Source organism: Neoarius graeffei, chromosome 8, assembly GCF_027579695.1.
Source record: "Neoarius graeffei isolate fNeoGra1 chromosome 8, fNeoGra1.pri, whole genome shotgun sequence".
NCBI classification, from domain to species: domain Eukaryota; kingdom Metazoa; phylum Chordata; class Actinopteri; order Siluriformes; family Ariidae; genus Neoarius; species Neoarius graeffei.
Genome location: NC_083576.1, coordinates 32,432,365 through 32,453,246, shown reverse-complemented (window position 1 = coordinate 32,453,246; position 20,882 = coordinate 32,432,365). Strand labels below are relative to the sequence as shown.

The 20,882-nt window shown below is 41.2% G+C and overlaps 1 protein-coding gene across 1 annotated transcript in view; it reads right to left on the bottom strand.

Annotated features, from left to right (window-relative positions):
- sybl1 (synaptobrevin-like 1) overlaps nucleotides 1-20,462 on the bottom strand; it is a 28,825-nt gene extending 8,363 nt beyond the window's left edge. The window contains exons 1-3 of the mRNA XM_060927586.1: nucleotides 20,353-20,462; nucleotides 3,897-4,051; nucleotides 3,747-3,804 (exon numbers count right to left, since the gene is read on the bottom strand). Of these exons, the coding sequence (XP_060783569.1) occupies nucleotides 3,747-3,804; nucleotides 3,897-4,042 (204 nt within the window). The 5' untranslated portion in view covers nucleotides 4,043-4,051; nucleotides 20,353-20,462. The remainder of the gene's footprint in view (nucleotides 1-3,746; nucleotides 3,805-3,896; nucleotides 4,052-20,352) is intronic.
- Nucleotides 20,463-20,882: the final 420 nt, after the last annotated feature.

Here is a 20,882-nt window from a genome sequence, read left to right as displayed (position 1 = left end):
CCTTTGTAACGTGTGCAGAATGTGGTTTTGCACTGTCTTGTTGAAATATTCCTGGAAAAAGATGTCGTTTTGAAGGCAGCATATGTTGCTCCAAAATCTCAATGTACTATTCTGCATTAATGCTGCCATCACAAAAGTGTAAGGTACCTTTACCAAGGGCACAGACAACCCCATACCATGACAGACTGGCTTTTGGACTTGTTGCTGGTAACAATCTGGATGGACTTTTTGTCTTTGGTCTGGAGCACATGGCATCCATTTACCGTATTTTCCGGACTATACGTCGCTCCGGAGTTTAAGTCGCATCAGCCAAAAAATGCATTATGAAGACGAAAAAAACATATATACGTCGCACCGGACTACAAGTCGCACTTTTTTGAAGGGTTATTCTATCCATAGAATCTGTGATTCTATCTGATAAGCGGTGCGTGGTTACTGCGCGACTGCATTGTTTATTTAATAAACAAACAGCTGAGCAGTGATAACGCGCCCTTTGCCCTGTAAGTAGCCTAGTCTGATTATTTTAAATATCCACTACTATCTTTAATACGATCACTATCGTTATTACTAATAGCCTATATTATTATTATTATTATTATTATAACTAATATTAGTAGCCTATTACTGATGCATTAATCAGTTTGCTTTTAGAAAATTTTTACCGGTAGGGCTTATTATCGCCCCATGGCTCTTTCATCTTTGTTATTAAAGCTGTAGTCATCATCGAGGAGTGTCATTCTTCATTTTTGTCAAATTTTATTTCATCAAATCAGAGGTCAAGTAGGCTATAGGTACATCATCTCCAAAGACAGGTACGGTAGTAAAAACAACCGTCTAGTGAAAAAACAACAACAACAACAACAACAACCGCTCATTGAAAAAAACAGGCAGAAAGTGCGCCTGCCAGTTAACGTCATATCAGATAAAAACATTAAACGTTATTCAGACCATTAACACCATAACATCAGAGATGAAGAATAAAGTTCATCTTGGAAGGAGAGTTATTTTTAAAAATGCAAAACAAAATCATTTATAATAGCCCAAAGAAAAACTGGCTGAATATGTACCGTAACACCAAGTTATTCACTAGCCTATAGGCCTAAAATCAGGGCTTAATTTGAGCCGGAACATGACGGAACAAGATCCGTAACCTCCGCTGTCGGATCCGGCAGCTATTTTCATTTCATTCGGTGTTCCGGCAGCTATTTAAATGGATCAGATCACCTCCGTGACCATCACAAAGGGAAAAAAATCAAACAAATTAAATAAGTAAATAAAAATTTGTTTAGTGTTCGGTTTTGATATCTGTTGTTGATTTCTCTATGACATCCACAAAATCTATGCGAAAGGGGAAGGGGGGGGAGGGACATGGGGTTTATACTTCCGCTCAATAGAACACCGGGTTTTTTGTAGCCGTTAGCTTGCGCTGTGGAAAAAATGGCAAAAAAACAAGAAAGCTTACTAAAATTTTTAAAATGAATTCTCCAACTTGTTTTGTAAACCCTTTATTTCTTAACTAAACTTAACTTTAAACTTAACTTTATACCTGAATTGATTGCACTTATGTTTGCTGGCACTGCTTTTAATGAGCAGGAGAAAAACAGGGAGGGCTCGGAAAATGACCACAGGTTGGAATCGAACCCAGGTCCCCAGATTTATGGTATGGCGCCTTACCCACCTGAGCCACGAAGTCTCACTGGCACTGCTTTTAAATACCCTACTTAAATCCTTACAATGAGTCATTTAACTCATGTCTTGTGTGATCTGATTTCCAATGGTGAAATAAACTGGTTGTGATATGAGTACCGTCTGTTATTTTAGAAGATAAGTTTAATATATAATTTAATATATAGTCTAATAAAAATATTTTATAACATAATATCACGACATATTACTGTCTGTAACTGTTCGTCACTAAAGCGTTTTCTAAGATCATAATGTCTGATATTATATATATATTTTTTTACACACACAATAAGCGCGTGTGCGTAAAGTTATAGTAAACCACCCCCGCCTTTTTTTTTTTGAGGCGCCGGACCCACCCACCTCCTGCGTTCCGGGACCTCCACTTCACAAATTAAGCACTGCCTAAAATCATTACATAACTTATTTAAATAACTATAGGCCTATCATTAATAATAAAACACAGGTCAATCAAGTTTATCAAGCTGACGATTTCACTCCAAATCAGCAAATCCATTGAATTCCTCATCCTCGGTGTCGCTTCTGAACAACTCTGCCAACTCCAGCGGCAGACGAAGCGCCGTTTCCTCTTCTTCTGCGTGGCTGTCGTCAGACTCCGCATCAGCTCCAGTTATTCCGCGGTGGAAAAAAAAAAAGTATACGTCGCACCGGAGTATAAGTCGCATGGCCAGCCGAACCATGAAAAAAAGTGCGACTTATAGTCCGAAAAATACGGTATTTCAAAAAAGGAAAAAAAAAACGACTTGGAATACTGACTCATCTGACCATAGTACACATTTCCACTGTGTGATGGTCCATCCCAGATGCCTCCGAGCCCAGAGAAGTCAATGGTGCTTCTGGACACGTAAGGCTTTCTTTTTGCACAGTAAAGATTTAACTGGCATTTGTGGATGTAACAATATTGTAGTGCTTGACAAAGGTTTGCCAAAGTAATCCCGAGCCCATGTGGTTATATCAGCTATAGATAAATGATGGTTCTTGATGCAGTGCCAGCTAAAGGATCAGAGATCACAGTTGTTCAGCTTAGGCTTGTGTCCTTGCCCTTTATGCACCAAAATTCTTCCAGATTCCTTGAATCATTGAATGATGTTATGCACCATTGAGGGTGAAATATTCAAATCCCATCCTGTCTTTCTTTGAGGAACATTACTTGCAAATATTTCAATAATTTTCCCATACTTTTGTTGACAAACCGGAGATCCTTGGCCCAGCTTTGCTCCTCAAAGACTAGGGCTTTCCTGGATACTGATTTTGTACCAGATCATGATTACAATCACCTGTTGACATCACCCATTTCAAATCACATCAGTTAATTGTTTTACTTCATTACTAGCCCTAAACTGCCCCATCCCAACTTTTTTGGAATGCGTTATAGACCTGAAATGTGGGAATGGATGTATTAGGAAATGAAATGAAGTTGACCAGACAAAACATGAAATATCTTGGGTTCATGCTGTCTGCAATGAAATACAAGTCAAAGTAAATTTAGAAAATCACTGCTTTCTTTTCTTATTTGCATTTTCCATATGATAACTTTTTCTGATTTGGATTTGTATAACTTAAGATGAATAAAACTAATCAATCAATAATGACAAAAGAAGCGCTGCTGTATAAACAGAGGACAGGCCGGTCTGTCTGTGCATAGCCATAAACTGTAAACAAATGCCCCAGCTGATGGAAGATTTACTTTTATGGAGTTTTGTGGGTGTCATTAAATGCAAATAACTTGTGTCAGGAACACACCTTGCCTTTTACAGTGTGATCACATGAGTAGCGCATCAGTGTTTCTGAAACTTTTGTAAATCTGGAGGAAAATTTTAGCTCAGTGTGGCTCACACAAACATTCACACATAACTTTGCCAAAAGATTGACAAATAAGACCCAGTGTTTGCACTAATACATTTTGTGCAAAATGAAACATTTGTACAGGTTGACAATGTGCACCAGCAAACTGTGCCGACCTGTGTTGCGACACTTCCAGTACTTTGCACAATGGAAAAAGGCCTGAGCAATCAAGGAAATTCAACAAATCCCATACTCACGTCATCTGTGATGCATAAATAGATAATTCGGTCATGACAGATGTAGTGGAAAAGATAGCTGAAAACAAGAATGATAGCGTCAGGCTTTATGCTTTTTTTTTTTTAAGTGCTAATTCAACAGAAACCTAAAAGAGGATTGATGTTTCCTACCTGCCATGCGAGTAGGTTAATTTGTTGTTTTCAGATGGAATCTTCGCCAAAATTTGCTCTGTCACCTCAAGAAAGTTTCCTCCACACCAAGCATGTTTGGCAAGTATGGTAGTTCCACGAGCTACCACAGCGAAAAGGATCGCCATAGCACAGAGCTGGAAAGTGGAAAATGATGTTGCAAAGCAGAGCAGTTACAATGACAATATGTAGCAGTTCAGTGTACTCTCACACAAAGTAGACAACAGATATAATTGATAAAGTGATGGCATTACAACACTAACATCAGCTTCAATCTTACACCATTTAATCCCGTCACAACAGTGATTAAACATTCTTTATTTGTAAAGTTTATATACATCTTTAAAAGAATTGTCATTGCATTACTGCTTAAAAAAAGAAAATTACAAGTTATCAAGATTTCATGTGAATATTCATGCAGAAAATGGATTTTACTGCACATGCACATGTTGAAAGAAAGGAAGTAAAATGTTACAACACATACATCCAACATCTGTCACACACAATCTCAGTGTTTTGAGGGTTTTACTATTGATATTTGAATAAGGCTGTGACTGGCTCACTCACTGTAAACACAAAGCTGATGAGAATGGCAACTAATATACATTTTTTTTTTTTTAATTCAGGATGAATAATTACAATAATGTTACTGTTTCCCTATTAACAACTCATTCACAGGGACCTGTCTGGCATGATCTGCATAATCTAAGGCTAAAAATAATTAGACTGTTAAACAAAAAACAGACATTAATATGGTGAAGATGTTTTTAAATATGCTTACAGTCAAGCCGGAAAGTCTGCACACCCCTTTCACCTTCTCCACGTTTTATTACGTTACAGACTTATTCTACAATAGACCGAGTTCATTTTTTGTCACAAAATAGCCCATAATGACAAAGTAAAAGCAGGTTTTTAGACGACATTTGTGCTAATTTATTAAAAATCAAAATGTAAAATATATGTACACAAGTGTGCACACCCTTTGATATGACACCCAAAAGTGAGCGGAGGTGCATTTTGTTTCCACTGATACTGCTTGAGATGTTTTTACAACTTAATTGGACTCCATCTGTGGTAAATTCAATTGATTGGACATGATTGGGGATTACCAACACCTACCTATATAAGGTCACACAGCTGACAGTGCATGTCAGAGCAAACTCCAAGCCATGGGGTCAAAGGAATCATCTGCAGACCTCAGAAACAAGACTGTGTTAAGGCATAGATCTGGAGAAGGGTACAGAAAATTGCTGCAGCTTTACAGGTCCCAAAGAGCACAGTGGCCACCATCATTCGTAAATGGAAGAAGTTTGGAACCACCAAGAATCTTCCTAGACCTGGCCGCCCGGCCAAACTGAGCGATCGGGGAAGACTGGCCTTGGCCAGGGAGGTGAGCAGGAACCCGAGGGTCACTCTGAACGAGCTCCAGCATATCTTTGTGGAGATGGGAGAACCTTTCAGAAGATCAACCATCTAGGCAGCACTCCACAAATCAGGCCTTTATGGTAGAGTGGCCAGACAGAAGCCACTCCTTAGTAAAAGGCACATGACAGCCCACTTGGAGTTTGCCAAAAGGCACTTAGACGAATCTCAAACCATGAGAAACAAGATTCTCTGGTCTGATGAAACCAAAATTGAACTTTTTGGCCTGAATACCAAGTGTCACGTCTGGAGGAAACCAGGCACTGCTCATCGCCTGGCTAATGCCATACCTACAGTGAAGCATGGCGGTGGCATCATCACGATGTGGGGATGTTTTTCAGCAGCGGGAACGGGGCGACTAGTCCTGACAAAGGGAAAGATGAATGCAGCCAAGTACACAGAGATCCTTGAAGAAAACCTGCTCCAGAGCGCTCTGGACCTCAGACTGGGGTGAAGGTTTACCTTCCAACATGACAACGACCCAAAGCACACAGCCACTCCTTTGTTCTCTTGGCTTCAGAGAAAGTCTGTGAATATCCTTGAGTGGCCCAGCCAGAACCCAGACCTGAATCCAACTGAACATCTGTGGAAGGAGCTGAAAATGGCTGTGTACCGATGCTCCCCATCCAACCCGACAGCGCTTGCAAGGATATGCCAAGAGGAATGGGCAAAAATGTCCAGAAACAAAGTGTGCCAAGCTCATAGCTTCTTTCCCAAGACACACTGAAGTTGTAATTGCTGCCAAAGGTGCATCAACCAAGTATTAGGCTAAGGGTGTGTACAGATATGTAACCCCTAAATAACCTATTTTTGTCAGTAAAATAAAATTGTATAATTTCTAAAAACTTGCTTTCACTTTGTCATTTTGTGTAGAATCGTGTGACAAAAAAAATGAACTCAATCTATTGTAGAATAAGTCTGTAACATAATAAAACGTGGAGTAGGTGAAAGGGGTGTGCAGACTTTCCAGCTTGACTGTATTTTCATGTTTATGGAAGGAGGGTTTTTTTGTTTTTTGTCTGTCAGCACTTTGTAACAGTTAAAAATATTTCTGCCATGGAAATGTCTTCAGGATTGAGAACTTCAAGCTTTCTGGTTTCTTAGTAACATGTTTCCTATTTTGCCTTATTAACTTCAAGAGAGCCCAAAAATAAATGAATAAAATAAATAAATAAATAAAAAGGGCTGGTAAGGAAACAACTGTTTATAGCTGCAATAACAAAAGTGACAACTGGAACTGACCTGTGCTAAGTTTCCTAAAAGCATTGTAGCACAAAGAATATTGTTAAACGGTAGCACGAGTAGTGCAATGAAAACACACTCCTAGTTAAGAGGCTCTTATAGGGTAGTCACTCTAGAGGTGGAATGAGCCGGAATGCCGTCGGAATGAAAATTCTTCGTATATTCCGGGATATTCGAAGTGCATTCTAAAAATTCTGACTGCATTCTGAGTGCATTCCAAACATTCGGGCCCATTCTTGTGGCTGGCCCGAATGTTTTGCTCATGCTCAAAACATTCAAGGTGCATTCAAAGAGGAGAAATATCGAATGGCATTCGAAGTGCATTCTGACTGCATTCTAAATATTCTTACGGCATTCCAACAGCATTCGAAACATTCTGATCACATTCGAGGAAAAAATCGAAATGGCAAGCAACTTCAAATCCTGCCAGAATGTCCCAAATGTGCCTCGAATGAGCCGGAATGCTGTCGGAATGAAAATTCTTCGTATATTCCGGGATATTCGAAGTACATTCTAAGTATTCAAGCTGCATTCTCTTTGAATTCTTAGACGTTCGAAACATATTCGGCAGCTATTCCGGGAGCGTTCTGACTGCATTTGAGGTGAATTCGTACAGCATTCGAGGCACCTTCCGACCAGACTTCGGGTGGCATTCAGGCAGCAATCGAACCGCACTCATACGGCATTCTTAATATTCTTACTGCATTCTAGGTATTCCTACTGTGTTCCAACTACATATGAACTGCATTCGAAAGCTAAAACACCCGGAATGTGCAAGAATCATTCAAGGCGGGTTCGAAGCGCATTCTAAGGACTCAAACGGCATTCTTACAAAGCTGTAAGAATGTTGGTCAGTTTGAAATTCCCTCCAGAATGTGGCACGAATTTTGAAAAAATTTTCATTCCGGCTGGTTCTGCTTGATTCCTGCTAATTCCGAATAAGTGTGATGGGGGCCTTAGCATTAAAGGTCATAGGCAATGGTCAGAGATGAAATGTAGAATATCAACTTTATTGTCTAGAAGAATGACCCAAAAAGCAAATTCAATTTTCCTAGTGTCTAATTTGCACCCTAAAATTGAATAAAATGGTTAAAATATACTCTTTTGCCCAATTTCCGAAGGTTTGTTTACATCTTTACTTATGCACACTTTCACCACCAGGGGACAGTCATCATGACGTCATTTAAGCCAAACAGACTGGGAGCAGTTCTGTGTTTACTTGCGAACCGAGCACATGTGTACAGACTTTGGTCGTGAGAGGTTGTGTAAAATGCCTGAAAACGATAGCGATTTTGAAGTAGGAACTCTCCAAATTAAATATTTGGAGAGGTGAAACCATATACGTATGAACATATGGCCGTTACGAAGCAATCGGTGAATGTGGCTCACTGGTTTGACCGTGCGGCCTCGGAATCGGACAGCGACTCAGCCGACTCTGATCGCGGTGACCCCGGACCTCAACAAGACTCACACCCAAACGATTTATCCTGGTAATTATGATAAATTCTTACTTTTGTTGTAATACTAAATAAGAGCCCTTTTGAAGAATAATTAAACCGCCCTCCTTAGTGGAAATAGGTAACAATTACTTGACACTGCACCGGTAGGCCACATTAGGCTGCCATCCGCGGCATTATACTATTTATAGCCTACTCTAAGCGAGGAAATATCCCTTTGTCTCATTTCCACGATTGCACAGGATCCCTCAGGATTGTTGACTTGTCAATTGCAAGCAAAAGTAAAAATGTTTACCTCCAATCTTCTCCTTTTTGCTTGAGCATTGCTGGTCCGTTTCTTGTTTGACTGCTTGATTTTGTTTCGCGTGCACAATCCACTCTCTCTGCCTAGTCTCCTCTTCCGCAAAAAAAACAACCCTCTGGCTTCACACGCACAATCCACTCTCTCCGCCTCGTCTCCTTTTTCGGAAAAAGTCAATCCTCTCGCTCTGCCTCTTCTCCTCTTTCAGAAAAAGCCAACCCACTCGCTCAGCCTCTTCTCCTTTTTCGGAAAAAGCCAACCCACTCACTCCACCTCTTCTCCTCTTCCGGTAGTGTTGTGGTACTCGAGATCGGTCTTGGTCTCGAGACCGCATTTTCAAAGTCTTGGTCTTGTCTCGGAATCGAGTGCATCTTTACTCGGTCTTGTCTCGGTCAAACTGGACTCGGGATGTTTTGTCAAGACCAGTGGAGACCACATACAGCTGCAGTGAAAGTTTTATATTTTTCTAAATTGCAATTATGTGAAGCTCCTGAATTCAAATCTAACCTATAAAGTATTTTATTTTGAAACTCTTGATGCTGCCACAGTGCAACCTACATGCCAAGGAGGAGAAGAAGAGGCAAAGGAAGGTGCCGTGTGTGGCACTGGCAGCAAAAATGTTGTGGCGATCATCTGTGATTCGATTTGGTTTTTCAAACCACAAGGAATTTATATGCAAGTCAAATGGGAAGAAAAGACACTCGGCAGAGTGTAACTTTTGTAAAATAACATTGACAGACACGGCTGGGACAACCAACTTTTACCGTCACCTGGAGCGGAAACACAGAGAAAAGTGTCAACTCAAGATAGCAAAGCTAGCTCGAACAACAGCAGCATTAGTGTAGTCAATTTTTAGCCTTATGTGCTCCGTTTCTTCTTCTACTACATTTTTTTTTTAAACCATTGGCAAAACTTAAACACTACACGCAATTTGTCAGGCAGTTAATGTTACAGGTTAGCTTGTTAATGAGTTGCCACAGGCAGCTTGTCTTTACATAAACATTAGCAGCAAAACCATACTGGAATCGATTTTTAGCCAAGTTATATTGATGAAATGCCAGACAGTTGTGTGCTTGTGGTTTCTTTTTTGGATTATTTTAAGCCATCTTTATATCCTCTGCCATGTCAAGTCGCTTTGGTGCTCCCTCACCTGGGCAAGAGACATTGAAGTTATACATAAGGATAACAACAATGTGCCGCCACTTTTGCGATCCTTGCTTGACTGGTTGTCATGGCAACCGACGCCATAGTAACGGTGTGTTCACACCAGATGCGAAGCGAATTTTTCGCGCGACAAGATTACATACAAAGTCAATGCAAAGACGCGAATACACGCGAATTCGCGCCGGTGGCGCAAATGACGGGTTTGACGTGGCGCGAATGACGAGACGCGAATTCGCGTGAGTTCAAAAAATTCAACTTTGGCGAAATATTCATGTCGGGACAGCCTATCAGCCATGGATTAAAGCAAAAAAAATTTTTTGACTGAAAATTTGGGGGGGGGGGTTATGGGTGGATTTCGATGAAATTCTGAGAATGGTTAACTTAGAACTGATAACTTTATTATCAATTAATTAATGGACTAATATATTCAATTTATTGTTGAGTGATTCTTCACCATTGTTCGTTTTTGAGATATTCATTTTTGTTTGCAGCTTCATAGACAATTCTTTTTTGAATTGTGCAGCAATGCCATGCGTGCACAAATATGAGGCATGAGCATTTGACAGTGACAACCTAGAGAGGGCGCTCCTGTCTTCCGAGACTGATCGCATCAAATTGGCCAATGGCTGCGATATGGTCAACGGCAGGTCATGCTGCGCTATAAAAGCACAGACACGTATTTTCTGTGCACAGACGCGATCAGCCATAGATGGACTGACCTCCGTTGAGGTGAGACTTGCTCCTGGTAAAGAAGAGGTGTGCTGAAGACCCCGTACATTGGCCTTATGGCTGGCTTCCAGTTGATGGCGCGACAGCACTTTCTTTCCATTGCTTCCATATATTTTTTTGTGGCAAACCACACAAATGCAAGCGCCTGGAATGTTTAGTTTTTTGCACCATGAACTAAATGGCTTTCCGTTTTCACCTATTTCGTACAGCCAAGCCCACCTCCACTTGTTTTTTACACCTTTATCAAAGGCAGACACATCAGTGCCTTCTTTCATGTAAAGCGCATCCATGCTGCTGAAACCGAAAGCAGAATGACATGCTCCTCTATGCTCGACGTCAATATAGAAAAAAGTTTGGATCTTCGCTTAAATTAAAATTGGGGTTTGACCTTACTTTGTGTTGAATACGACTTCAAAAACAATTCAAGATTTTATTAAGAGAAATATTGTGGCCAACACAAGTGTTAAGTTACCTAAAAGATCGCGTGAAGTTGGCTGCTATCTACTTTGCGTTCGTTCTCATTTTCCTCCATCATTTCATAGGCCAGAAACAGATGTTTTGACGTAATTTAACTTAGTAGGCTATGATTATTATTTAACTGTAGTCTTCTAGACATTTTGACTGTTTGGGGCATTGAACGCTGGTGTATGATTTTCAGGGAATAAAGTTTAGCGCATACCAGAACATAATTGCGCTCGCAGCCTCCAACTCCTCAAACGTCCTTTAAATTGTGATATAACGTAGGCTATAAGGCACGGTTCTAACATACCTTACACATTGGCCTAACGAAAATAATAATTGTTGGGGCGTCTGCTGATTTGTTAGCTATAAATTTATGTCTAATTACTTCTGACAGTCTGCAAGCATTGCACCGTCGGGTCTTCAAGTCTGGCTGAAGCAGAGGAGCGGGCTTTCCGGGGTTTATTTTTTCTTTTTTTTTTTAACATACTCTATTTCTATATGTCCAAGTTTGAACTGAGTCATTTTGGCAAGATTTAATTTAATACAAAACAGAAATGGTCAGACACAAGCACGCCAAGCACATGGGAATGTATTTTGCCAATTTTGACAGCGCATGTTTTTTTTAATGCCGTACCGTAGACAGCGAACGTTTAAACATGATCAAACATAGGAAATGAACGACACAAAGCATGGCTCAAAAACAAAAAAGTTAAATAAACCCTGCTGATAGTTGATGGTGTTGCAACACATCAGTGTTATAACCCAATCTCTACCCAACCACCCGTCATTTTAATTCTCCTCGGATCAGCACCGACCTCACATTTGGCCTTGGGAGAGTTCAGTTGACGGAAATCCATCACACGACAGAAAACTTTAATCCATGATCAGCGTTGAGATTCTGGACGACAGTGACGTCGGTGACGTCATGCGTCCTCGGAACCCGCCTATTCCGGAAATTCGCTAGTTGTTTACTCATGCGAGTAACGCGAGTAAATTCAACTATAATTATTTGCTGTGGTTGTAAACTACGTTCCATTGCATTCCATGAAATAGCAGCACTGCGTGTCAGCTCCGTGCTCTGCCGTCCATCACCAGAGCAGGCAAAACGGCTCTTTTGATGATAAAGGTTGCAGACCCCTAGTATAGATTTTATATTTATTCACCTTAGATACATTTTCTTTTGTACCATTATGAAATAATATTGCCTGCTTGATGTGATTTTTGTTTGTATTACCAGAAATCTTAAAGTTCCCCCCTCCCTGTATTTCAGGTTCTTGGAGTACAAAGCAGAGCTCAAGACAGATGCTTCACAGCCAGCAATTGCAGTCTTTGCTCAGAGTGTGCAGATCTACAATCCAAATTCACCAAGGCAACTAGCCATAAATGAAGCCATCATTTGGGATTTGATCATTGGCTGTTGTCTGCCTCTGTCAATTGTGGAAAATGGACATTTAAAAAAAAACTTTCTTCAGATTATGGACAGCAAGTACACACCAATCTGCAGAAAAACTATTTCAGAGAAAAGGATTCCTGTGCTCATGAACAAGGCCAAACAAAGCATTCTGGGGAAGTTGGAGACCCAGGCGTCTGTGGCAGTAACAACTGACATCTGGTTTGATCGTAGGCTACGCTCTTTTCTTGGTGTAACTGCCCATGTGTGCTGCAAATCAAATGATTTCTGTGAACTTGAGTCCTACCTACTGGATTGCAGACGTTTCACAGGAAGACACAGTGGAGAGCAAATTGCATGCGCATTTGAAGAAATAGTGGAAGACTGTGGAATCCACCAAAAGATAAGCTATATAATTACGGATAATGCTGCCAATATAAAATGCGCTTTCAAGGTCCAGATGCCACAGCAGCGATCTGATGAAAGTGAGAGTGAGGAAGAGAATCTGGATGATGAACACTTGTGGGAGGACGTGAACTTGGAGGAAGATGCAGAAGCTGTACTCTGGTCAACATGTGAACGTCTTTCCTGTTTTGCTCACTCTTTACAGTTAGTGTGAATGATGGCATGAGGGAGGTAAGAAACATCTCCCTTGCTATTGCGAAAACATCCCGATTCACAACACTGTCACATAGCCTCAAACTTATCTTTAAACTGTGAGCTGCTATGTTTGGCACTGATAAAACTATTCCAGCAGCAAATACCACTCGTTGGAATAGTACCTACAAAAACATACAGGCACTGACATCTCTGGACCACAGAAGTCTCACCGAAATCTGCAGCAAGGACTATGAAAATCTGATATTTAGTCCTCGAGACTGGAACCAGCTCAAGGAACTGACTGCAGTTCTTGCCCCATTCTCTGAAGCAACAGACCTGACAGAAGGAGAGAAGTCAGTTACAATAAGTATGGTGGTTCCAACTGTCCTGGATCTCAATACTCACCTCCTAAAAATGGAAGAGACCTGTGTACAGTGTAGGCCATTAGTCAGGGCCCTTCGAGAATCTCTGCTGAAAAGATTCTCTGGAATCTTTGTGACGACAAATATGGCCAAGAAGAGTGAGAAAGAGGAGCCTTTTAGTCACAGTGTGTACTTTTTGGCCACAATGCTGGATCCACAATTTGGCCTCAGCTGGGTGGATCTGGATGTAAACCATGAAGGCAGTACACCAGCCTCGCAGAAGAAGTTACGAGATGAACTGAAGAAGAGGCTCAGAGGTTAGAATATGCCTTTATCCATTTACTCTTTTCCATTTTGACATAAAACGGCTAACCATATAATTCTTTATATACACTTTGCCTCTGTTTAACCATGACCTGGATGACTGAGAATCTTCACTGACACTGTCTGTTTGTCCTGTTTTGTTTTTCAGATACTTTGATCTTGGAGGTGGATAAAATGATAGAGGGTGTAGAAGATGCCACAGACTCGGGGGCCACTAATGTGGACCAGTCCAGCTCCAACTCTCCACCAGTCAAGTGTCCAAGGCTTCTGTCTCGCTACAAGGCCCACAAGAAGCGCAGCTCAGGCCAAGATTCAGACACTGTCACGCAAGTCAACAAATACTTTGATGCTATACAGGACTGTGACATTGACAATGCTCTGGACTTCTAGGCCAAACACCACACCAGATTTCCACAATTCCACATGCTGGCCTTGAAGGTGCTGTCAGTTCCTGCCACTTCAGCACCAGTAGAGAGAGTTTTCAGTCGAGGAGGCATCATAATGAGACCCCACCGAGCACGTCTAGGTCACAAAATGTTGTGGTCTCTTATCTTTCTGAAGTGCAACCACACTAATTTAAATGTAGTAGTATAGTGAGCTGGGCAGCACGGTGGTGTAGTGGTTAGCGCTGTCGCCTCACAGCAAGAAGGTCCTGGGTTCGAGCCCCGGGGCCGGCGAGGGCCCTTCTGTGTGGAGTTTGCATGTTCTCCCCGTGTCCACGTGGGTTTCCTCCGGGTGCTCCGGTTTCCCCCACAGTCCAAAGACATGCAGGTTAGGTTAACTGGTGACTCTAAATTGACCGTAGGTGTGAATGGTTGTCTGTGTCTATGTGTCAGCCCTGTGATGACCTGGCGACTTGTCCAGGGTGTACCCCGCCTTTCACCCGTAGTCAGCTGGGATAGGCTCCAGCTTGCCTGCGACCCTGTAGAAGGATAAAGCGGCTAGAGATAATGAGTATAGTGAGCTGTTTGCCCTGCTACTGTACAGAGCACTGTACAGTTGTACTGTACATGTTTTGATATACATTGATTGTGAAAGCATCTGGTTATAGTTGCCTGTTAGCCTTATTAATATGTTTGAAATAAATGTATTTTTCAAAATGACAAATAGACTAATGCCTCTGTTTTTTACAAATCATAGACTGATCATAAAAGTTAATACACTGTATAATTTACCAATTAGTGACTCATTGGGGAGTCAGTCATAATTTAGCAGCAGTGAGATGTACTTTTCATTCTGCCCCCTGTATTGAGCCTTTCTATTGGTCAGTAATATGCAAGTATTAAGTATTGTCTGTCACTGAGTATAATCTGTACATCCAATTCACTAACATGCCTAAATAACACTCTTGTTTTTAGCAAAGGAATAATGTAAACGTCAAGCCACATGATTATTATGATTACAGTAATAGTCTTGCATTGTTTGGTCTTGGAGTTGGTCTCCCCCCCCCCCCCCGGTCTTGACTCGGTCTCGCCCCCTCAAAGTCTTGGTCTTGTCTTGGTTTCAGTATGCTCTGGTCTTGACTCGGTCTCGGTTTAGGTGGTCTTGACCCCAACACTATCTTCCGGAAAAAGCCAATCCACTCTCTCTGCCTCTTCTCCTCTCTCGGAAAAAGGTAAAAACTTCTTCCTGAACCGGTCCCGGTGTTACTGCACAACAATAAGGCATGGTTTTTCTTTGGAAATTCCTGAACGCACGTCTGCACTCAAGCCGAACGGCAATGTAAGTAAACGGAAGTGGACTCAACTCAAGCGGTTTGTTTGACTTAAATGACGTCACGCGCCGAGTGGTCACGAAAACAGCCAAACCATGATAGCCGCGGGGTCTTAAGTCTTAAATTTAACATTCCAAAATTAAGGCCTTAAAAAGTCTTAAATTGCTTTGCCCAAGTCTTAATTTTTTAAACAAAGGTCTTAAATTTACTCGTACTATTCTACAGTGCGAAAACGTGGGTTTTGCATAACATCAGTGAATTTCTTGGAGTATGCGCAAAGAAAGAAACAATATTGATACATTTTCGCGCCAGCGCAATCGTCGGAGTCCGTGGTGGAGAGGAGACTCCGTGAATCGCAGCATGGGGAAGTGTCGTTTTAATCAGCAGTGGCTTTCAGATGAAAGATATCGTGATTGGGTGAGGGAGGTTCCTGGAAGTGACGTTGAAGCAAGATGCTGTGTTTGTTGAAAGACCTTCAAGTTGTCCACTATAGATAGTTTTCACATGACATCAAAGAGTCGGGGATTCCCTAGTGGCGGCCATCTTGCGGGTCAAGCTTACCGTACGGGTGACTGAGCACACATTGTAACGCGCGAGTACAAAGTCTTCAGAAGAACCCAAGCAGGCTATTTAAAGCTAGCAATGGTGCACACCTGTTGTATTCACGGCTGTCGTAATAGGTCAAATGATGACGTCAAACGGAGCTTTTATGGAATTCCCACTGTACGGGAGCACGAGCAAACAAACTCAGCATACAAAGGAGAAATCTATCGCTTGCGAGAATCAACCGCAAGGATTATCAGCCTTCCAAACACAGCAGAGTCTGCTCCAATCATTTTATAAGCGGTAAGTTGTTTAAATAAACAATCAATTGTGTTTAAGTTTGTTTTTGGAAACCAAAACATCGTGTAAACAATCTCTGGAGAATGCCTAACTGGAACCGCTGAGTGTACGTTTACATTGTAATGTACACTTAATATCACTCATTTGTCACGTTTCTATTTGAAACTTGTCACTTCACTCACACAAGGGTCATTTTTGAAAAAAACATTTTAGGTCTATTCTGTATGATTTAATTTGTGTTTGGGATGCAAACAGCGCGCCTTCTGGCGGATGCCGCCTGAATCACGCAGATCCGTTTTTTTTTTTTTTTAGGGGGGGCGTTGGAGTGTCTGATTATAATTTCAAAGTAAATTCTGTATTAAAATTACTAAATAAGCAAATCCGTTACAGTCCATGAAACAGGAAGTATAAGGATGAGAAAAAAAACAGTTTAAATCGGAAAGCTGCGCACATTTGCGCAGCCCGAGCGGTGTGCAGGACTGCGCAAATGTGCGCAGCTTCCCGATTTAAACTGTTTTTTTCTCATCCTTATACTTCCTGTTTCATGGACTGTAACGGATTTGCTTATTTAGTAATTTTAATACAGAATTTACTTTGAAATTATAATCAGACACTCCAACGCCCCCCCCCCAAAAAAAAAATCGGATCTGCGCGATTCAGGCGGCATCCGCCAAAAGGTGCGCTGTGAATATATAAAGTTGTATATATCAGACAGCCTTTAAAGTTTGATGAAGTCAGTTTCAGGCTTTGGCAGTTTCAGGCTTTGGCAGCCCTGCATAGTCACTTGAAAATGCATCTTTGTCCACTTCGTAGGGGTCAATTCCCCCAATCAAGGCCAGTTTGGCTGCATACCGTTGTCGTGAGATGTCTAATGTATCTATATACTTCTGTTTGCTTGATTTTGCCTACATTGATCTTTATTTTAGAAAACTGACTATATAACTTCATAAATTCGTCCGAGATAACGTAGCCGGTAGTGGCAATGGTCCGTTTTGTTTGCCCCGCAAGATGGCGGCTGGAGGGCGTTCCCCGGAATGCCGTGACGTCAGTGAAAACTATCTATAGGTCATTTCACTTTAGAGTCTCACATGAAGAGCTCAAAGCACATTGCATCTGCCCTCCACCGCCACCAGCCCATCGCTCAGTTCTGCACGGTTTAATCTCCGAATGCACCTGGAGTTGGCACTAGCACCACTGTCGAACATCAGCAGCATCAGCCAAGCCAGACATCATCAGCAAGGCTAGCAACAACACAAGGGCCGAGCAGTGGCATGATGGGTGTCGGTGGAACCCCGACACTTCGGGCAGAGGTGCTCTGAATTTTAAAAATAATTACGGAACACCACTCGTACAGCTCGAATGAGGGCATAAGCGAACTCTTTAAGGCTATGTTCCCAGACTCGGAAGTCGCTACAACATTCTCCTGTGGAAAAAACAAGATGTCTTACATAACAAAATTCAGTCTTGCTTGTCTTGAATGTGAAGATTCGACAAGTAATGCACATAATGACTCAAGTATATAACTTTTATAATAAAAGTATTTTTACTTGAAACATTTGTCATTATTGGGAATTTGATCTGGTGTTCTACGACCGCATAATGGGTGCGATGTATGTCTTAATTCTCATTTAAGTGGTCTTAAAAAGGTCTTAAAGTCTTAAATTTATGGTGGTCAAACCTGGGGAAACCCTGCAAACAGAAATTTGCTGCGATCCGTGCTAACTTATTTTAATTACTACTTATTAACAATACTTCTTGGGACCAGAAGAAAATTACAGAGGGTTTTTTAACATACAAAGTTTCAAATGTGCATAAAATTAAAACCATTGCCTATGAGCTTTAAGAGACTTTTGGGAACCCCACCACTGTTCTCTGATGTTCCATAACATTAAATGCAATTATAAGTGGTTAAAAAGCACAACATATTGTTTAATGAATATTTTTTATATCACCGTTGGCATACTGTTGTGGTATAAGATAAATAAAATACTTTTGGGCATACTGTTAATGGAAAAATAATCAACTTTGGGCCATATCACACCAACCCCAAGTGTTTTACTGTTTACTGAAACAGCTGGCTTTAACCGAGCAAATAATACAGCTCTTAAAAGGTCATAGGCAATGGTTTTCAATTTAAGCACATTTGAAACTTTGTATGTTAAAAAACCCTCTGTAATTTTCTTCTGGTCCCAAGAAGTATTGTTAATAAGTAATAATTAAAAAAAGTTGGTGCGGATCGCAGCAAATTTCTGTTCGGCGATTTTCATGACCACTCGGCGCGTGACGTCATTCAAGACAAACAAACCACTTGAGTTGAGTCCACTTATGTTTACTTGCATTGCTGTTTGGCTTGAGTGCAGATGTGCGTTCAGGAATTTCCAAAGAAAAAACGCGCCTTATTGTCGTGCAGTGAACTGTAACAACGGGACCAGTTCAGGAAGAAGTTTTTACCTTTTTCCGAGAGAGGAGAAGAGGCGGAGCGAGAGGGTTGGCTTTTTCTGGAAGAGGAGAAGAGGCGGAGCGAGAGGGTTGGCTTTTTCCAAAAGAGGAGAAGAGGCGGAGCGAGAGGGTTGGCTTTTTCTGAAAGAGGAGAAGAGGCAGAGCAAGAGGGTTGGCTTTTTCCGAAAGAGGAGAAGAGGCAGAGCGAGAGGGTTGGCTTTTTCCGAAAGAGGAGAAGAGGCGGAGCGAGAGGGTTGGCTTTTTCCGAAAGAGGAGAAGAGGCGGAGCGAGAGGGTTGGCTTTTTCCGAAAGAGGAGAAGAGGCGAAGAGAGTGGATTGTGCGCGTGAAGCCAGAGGGTTGGCTTTTTCCGGAAGAGAAGACGAGGCAGAGAGAGTGGATTGTGCGTGTGAAGCCAGAGGGTTGTTTTTTTTCTGGAAGAGGAGACGAGGCGGAGAGAGTGGATTGTGTGCGTGAAACAAAATCAAGCAGTCAAACAAGAAACGGACCAGCAATGCTCAAGCAAAAAGGAGAAAAGAGGTAAACGTTTTTACTTTTGCTTGCAATTGACAAGTCAAGAATCCTGAGGAATCCTGTACAATCATTGTGGAAATGAGACAAAAGGATATTTCCTCGTTTAGAATAAAATATAAATAGTATAATGCCGCGGATGGCAGGCTAATGTGGCCTACCGGCGCACTGTCAAGTAATCATTACCTATATCCATTAGGGAGGGCGGTTTAATTATTCTTCAAAAGGGCTCTTATTTAGTATTACGACAAAAGTAAGAATTTATCATAATTACCAGGATAAATCTTTTGGGTGCGAGTCTTGTTGAGGTCCGGGGTCACCGCAATCAGAGTCGCTGTCCGATTCCGAGGCCGCACGGTCAAACCAGTGAGCCACATTCACCGACTGCTTCGCAACGGCCATAGGTTCATACATATATGGTTTCGCCTCTCAATATTTAATTTGGAGACTTCCTACTTCAAAATCGCTATCACTTTCAGACATTTTACACAACCTCTCACGACCAAAGTCTGTACACGTGTGCTCGGTTCGCAAGTAAACACAGAACTGCTCCCAGTCTGTTTGGCTTGAATGACGTCATGACGACTGTCCCCTAGCGGTGAAAGTGTGCATAAGTGAGATGCAAACAAACCTTTGGAAATTGGGCAAAACAGTATATTTTAGACGTTTTATTCAATTTTATGGTGCAAATTAGACACTAGGAAGATTGCCTATAACCTTTAACTCTGTAATTTACAATCATTCACATCTCTGATCAACAATTAACTCATTTTCTGCAACTTCTTTAAAGCAGTTTTTGAAATTTTATGCAGTGTGTGCCATACTAGAGCAAAATGTACATGGCTGGTAAAATATTTGAGATTAAATGTGTTGTGTTAGAAGAGCCATACTACAGCAGATAGCTGATAAGCATGGCAAAAATTCCCTGATTACTCAATCAGCTTAGATATCAGTGTTAACTACTGAAAATAAAACCGTGCAGTTTGCTAAAATAACGTTGAAGCATTCCTCTCTGTCGTACTAGAAATCTCAATAAACTCATCCCCTAATCAAACATTCACCACAAACATTACATAAACCACTTAACTTTCAAAGTGACTCACTCCAACGCGGCTTATTTTTCCCACCAGTATTCCAACAAACCCCGCCTCAGGTACAACGATTGGCTGTCAGCATCCAGCCCGGATTGGCTAATAATCCATTCTCTCACAAAGTCCGCCAAACTGTTATTACTAAAAATTACCAGCCAATCGTATCAAACGAGGCGAATTTATAGGAATACGGGTGGGGAAAATATCCAGACTGACAAAGCTCTTGACCCACTAGCGCAACATGAAACATTCTGGAAGCTAAGCCAGCTAAAGGCAAACAAATCGACGGAAGCCTCTCTTTCCAGAGAGACAGGACATTTACAATTGTGTTATAACCCTATAGGGATTAATAAATGATAATAATCGTACCTGATACAATTTAACCACAACTCCTGGGCTTTACTTGCGTTGTAAACATTAAAATACTTATACGCTGCTGAAAGTTCCTTCCGTTGGTTCCAGTCACTTCCGCCTCACTGCATCCCGGAAATGACGTTTCCTTCAGCGGTACAGTTTCCCAGGATCGAATTTTGGTTAAAATGTCACATCACATTCTCTCTCTCAAGACAAAGCACTACAGGTAAATACGACAATAATTTTGGTCACCTTGTAAGTCACAGTAACTAATGTGAAGACACCTTAAACCGGATTGTAATGAAACAGTTTTCCATTAAAATATTGTTTTAATCCCTAACCCTACTTAGAAGAACATTAATGAGGGATTTCCCAAAATGTTGTTTATTATTATTATTATTGGATTTATGTCTGATTTTATACTGAAAATTTTTTTCCAAACTCTTCGTTACACAATAACTATTGTATACTGTATACAGTTGAATTATTAATATATCGCTGGCGCAGATTTTGTTATTTAAAAAAAAAATTATAAAAATAGACTA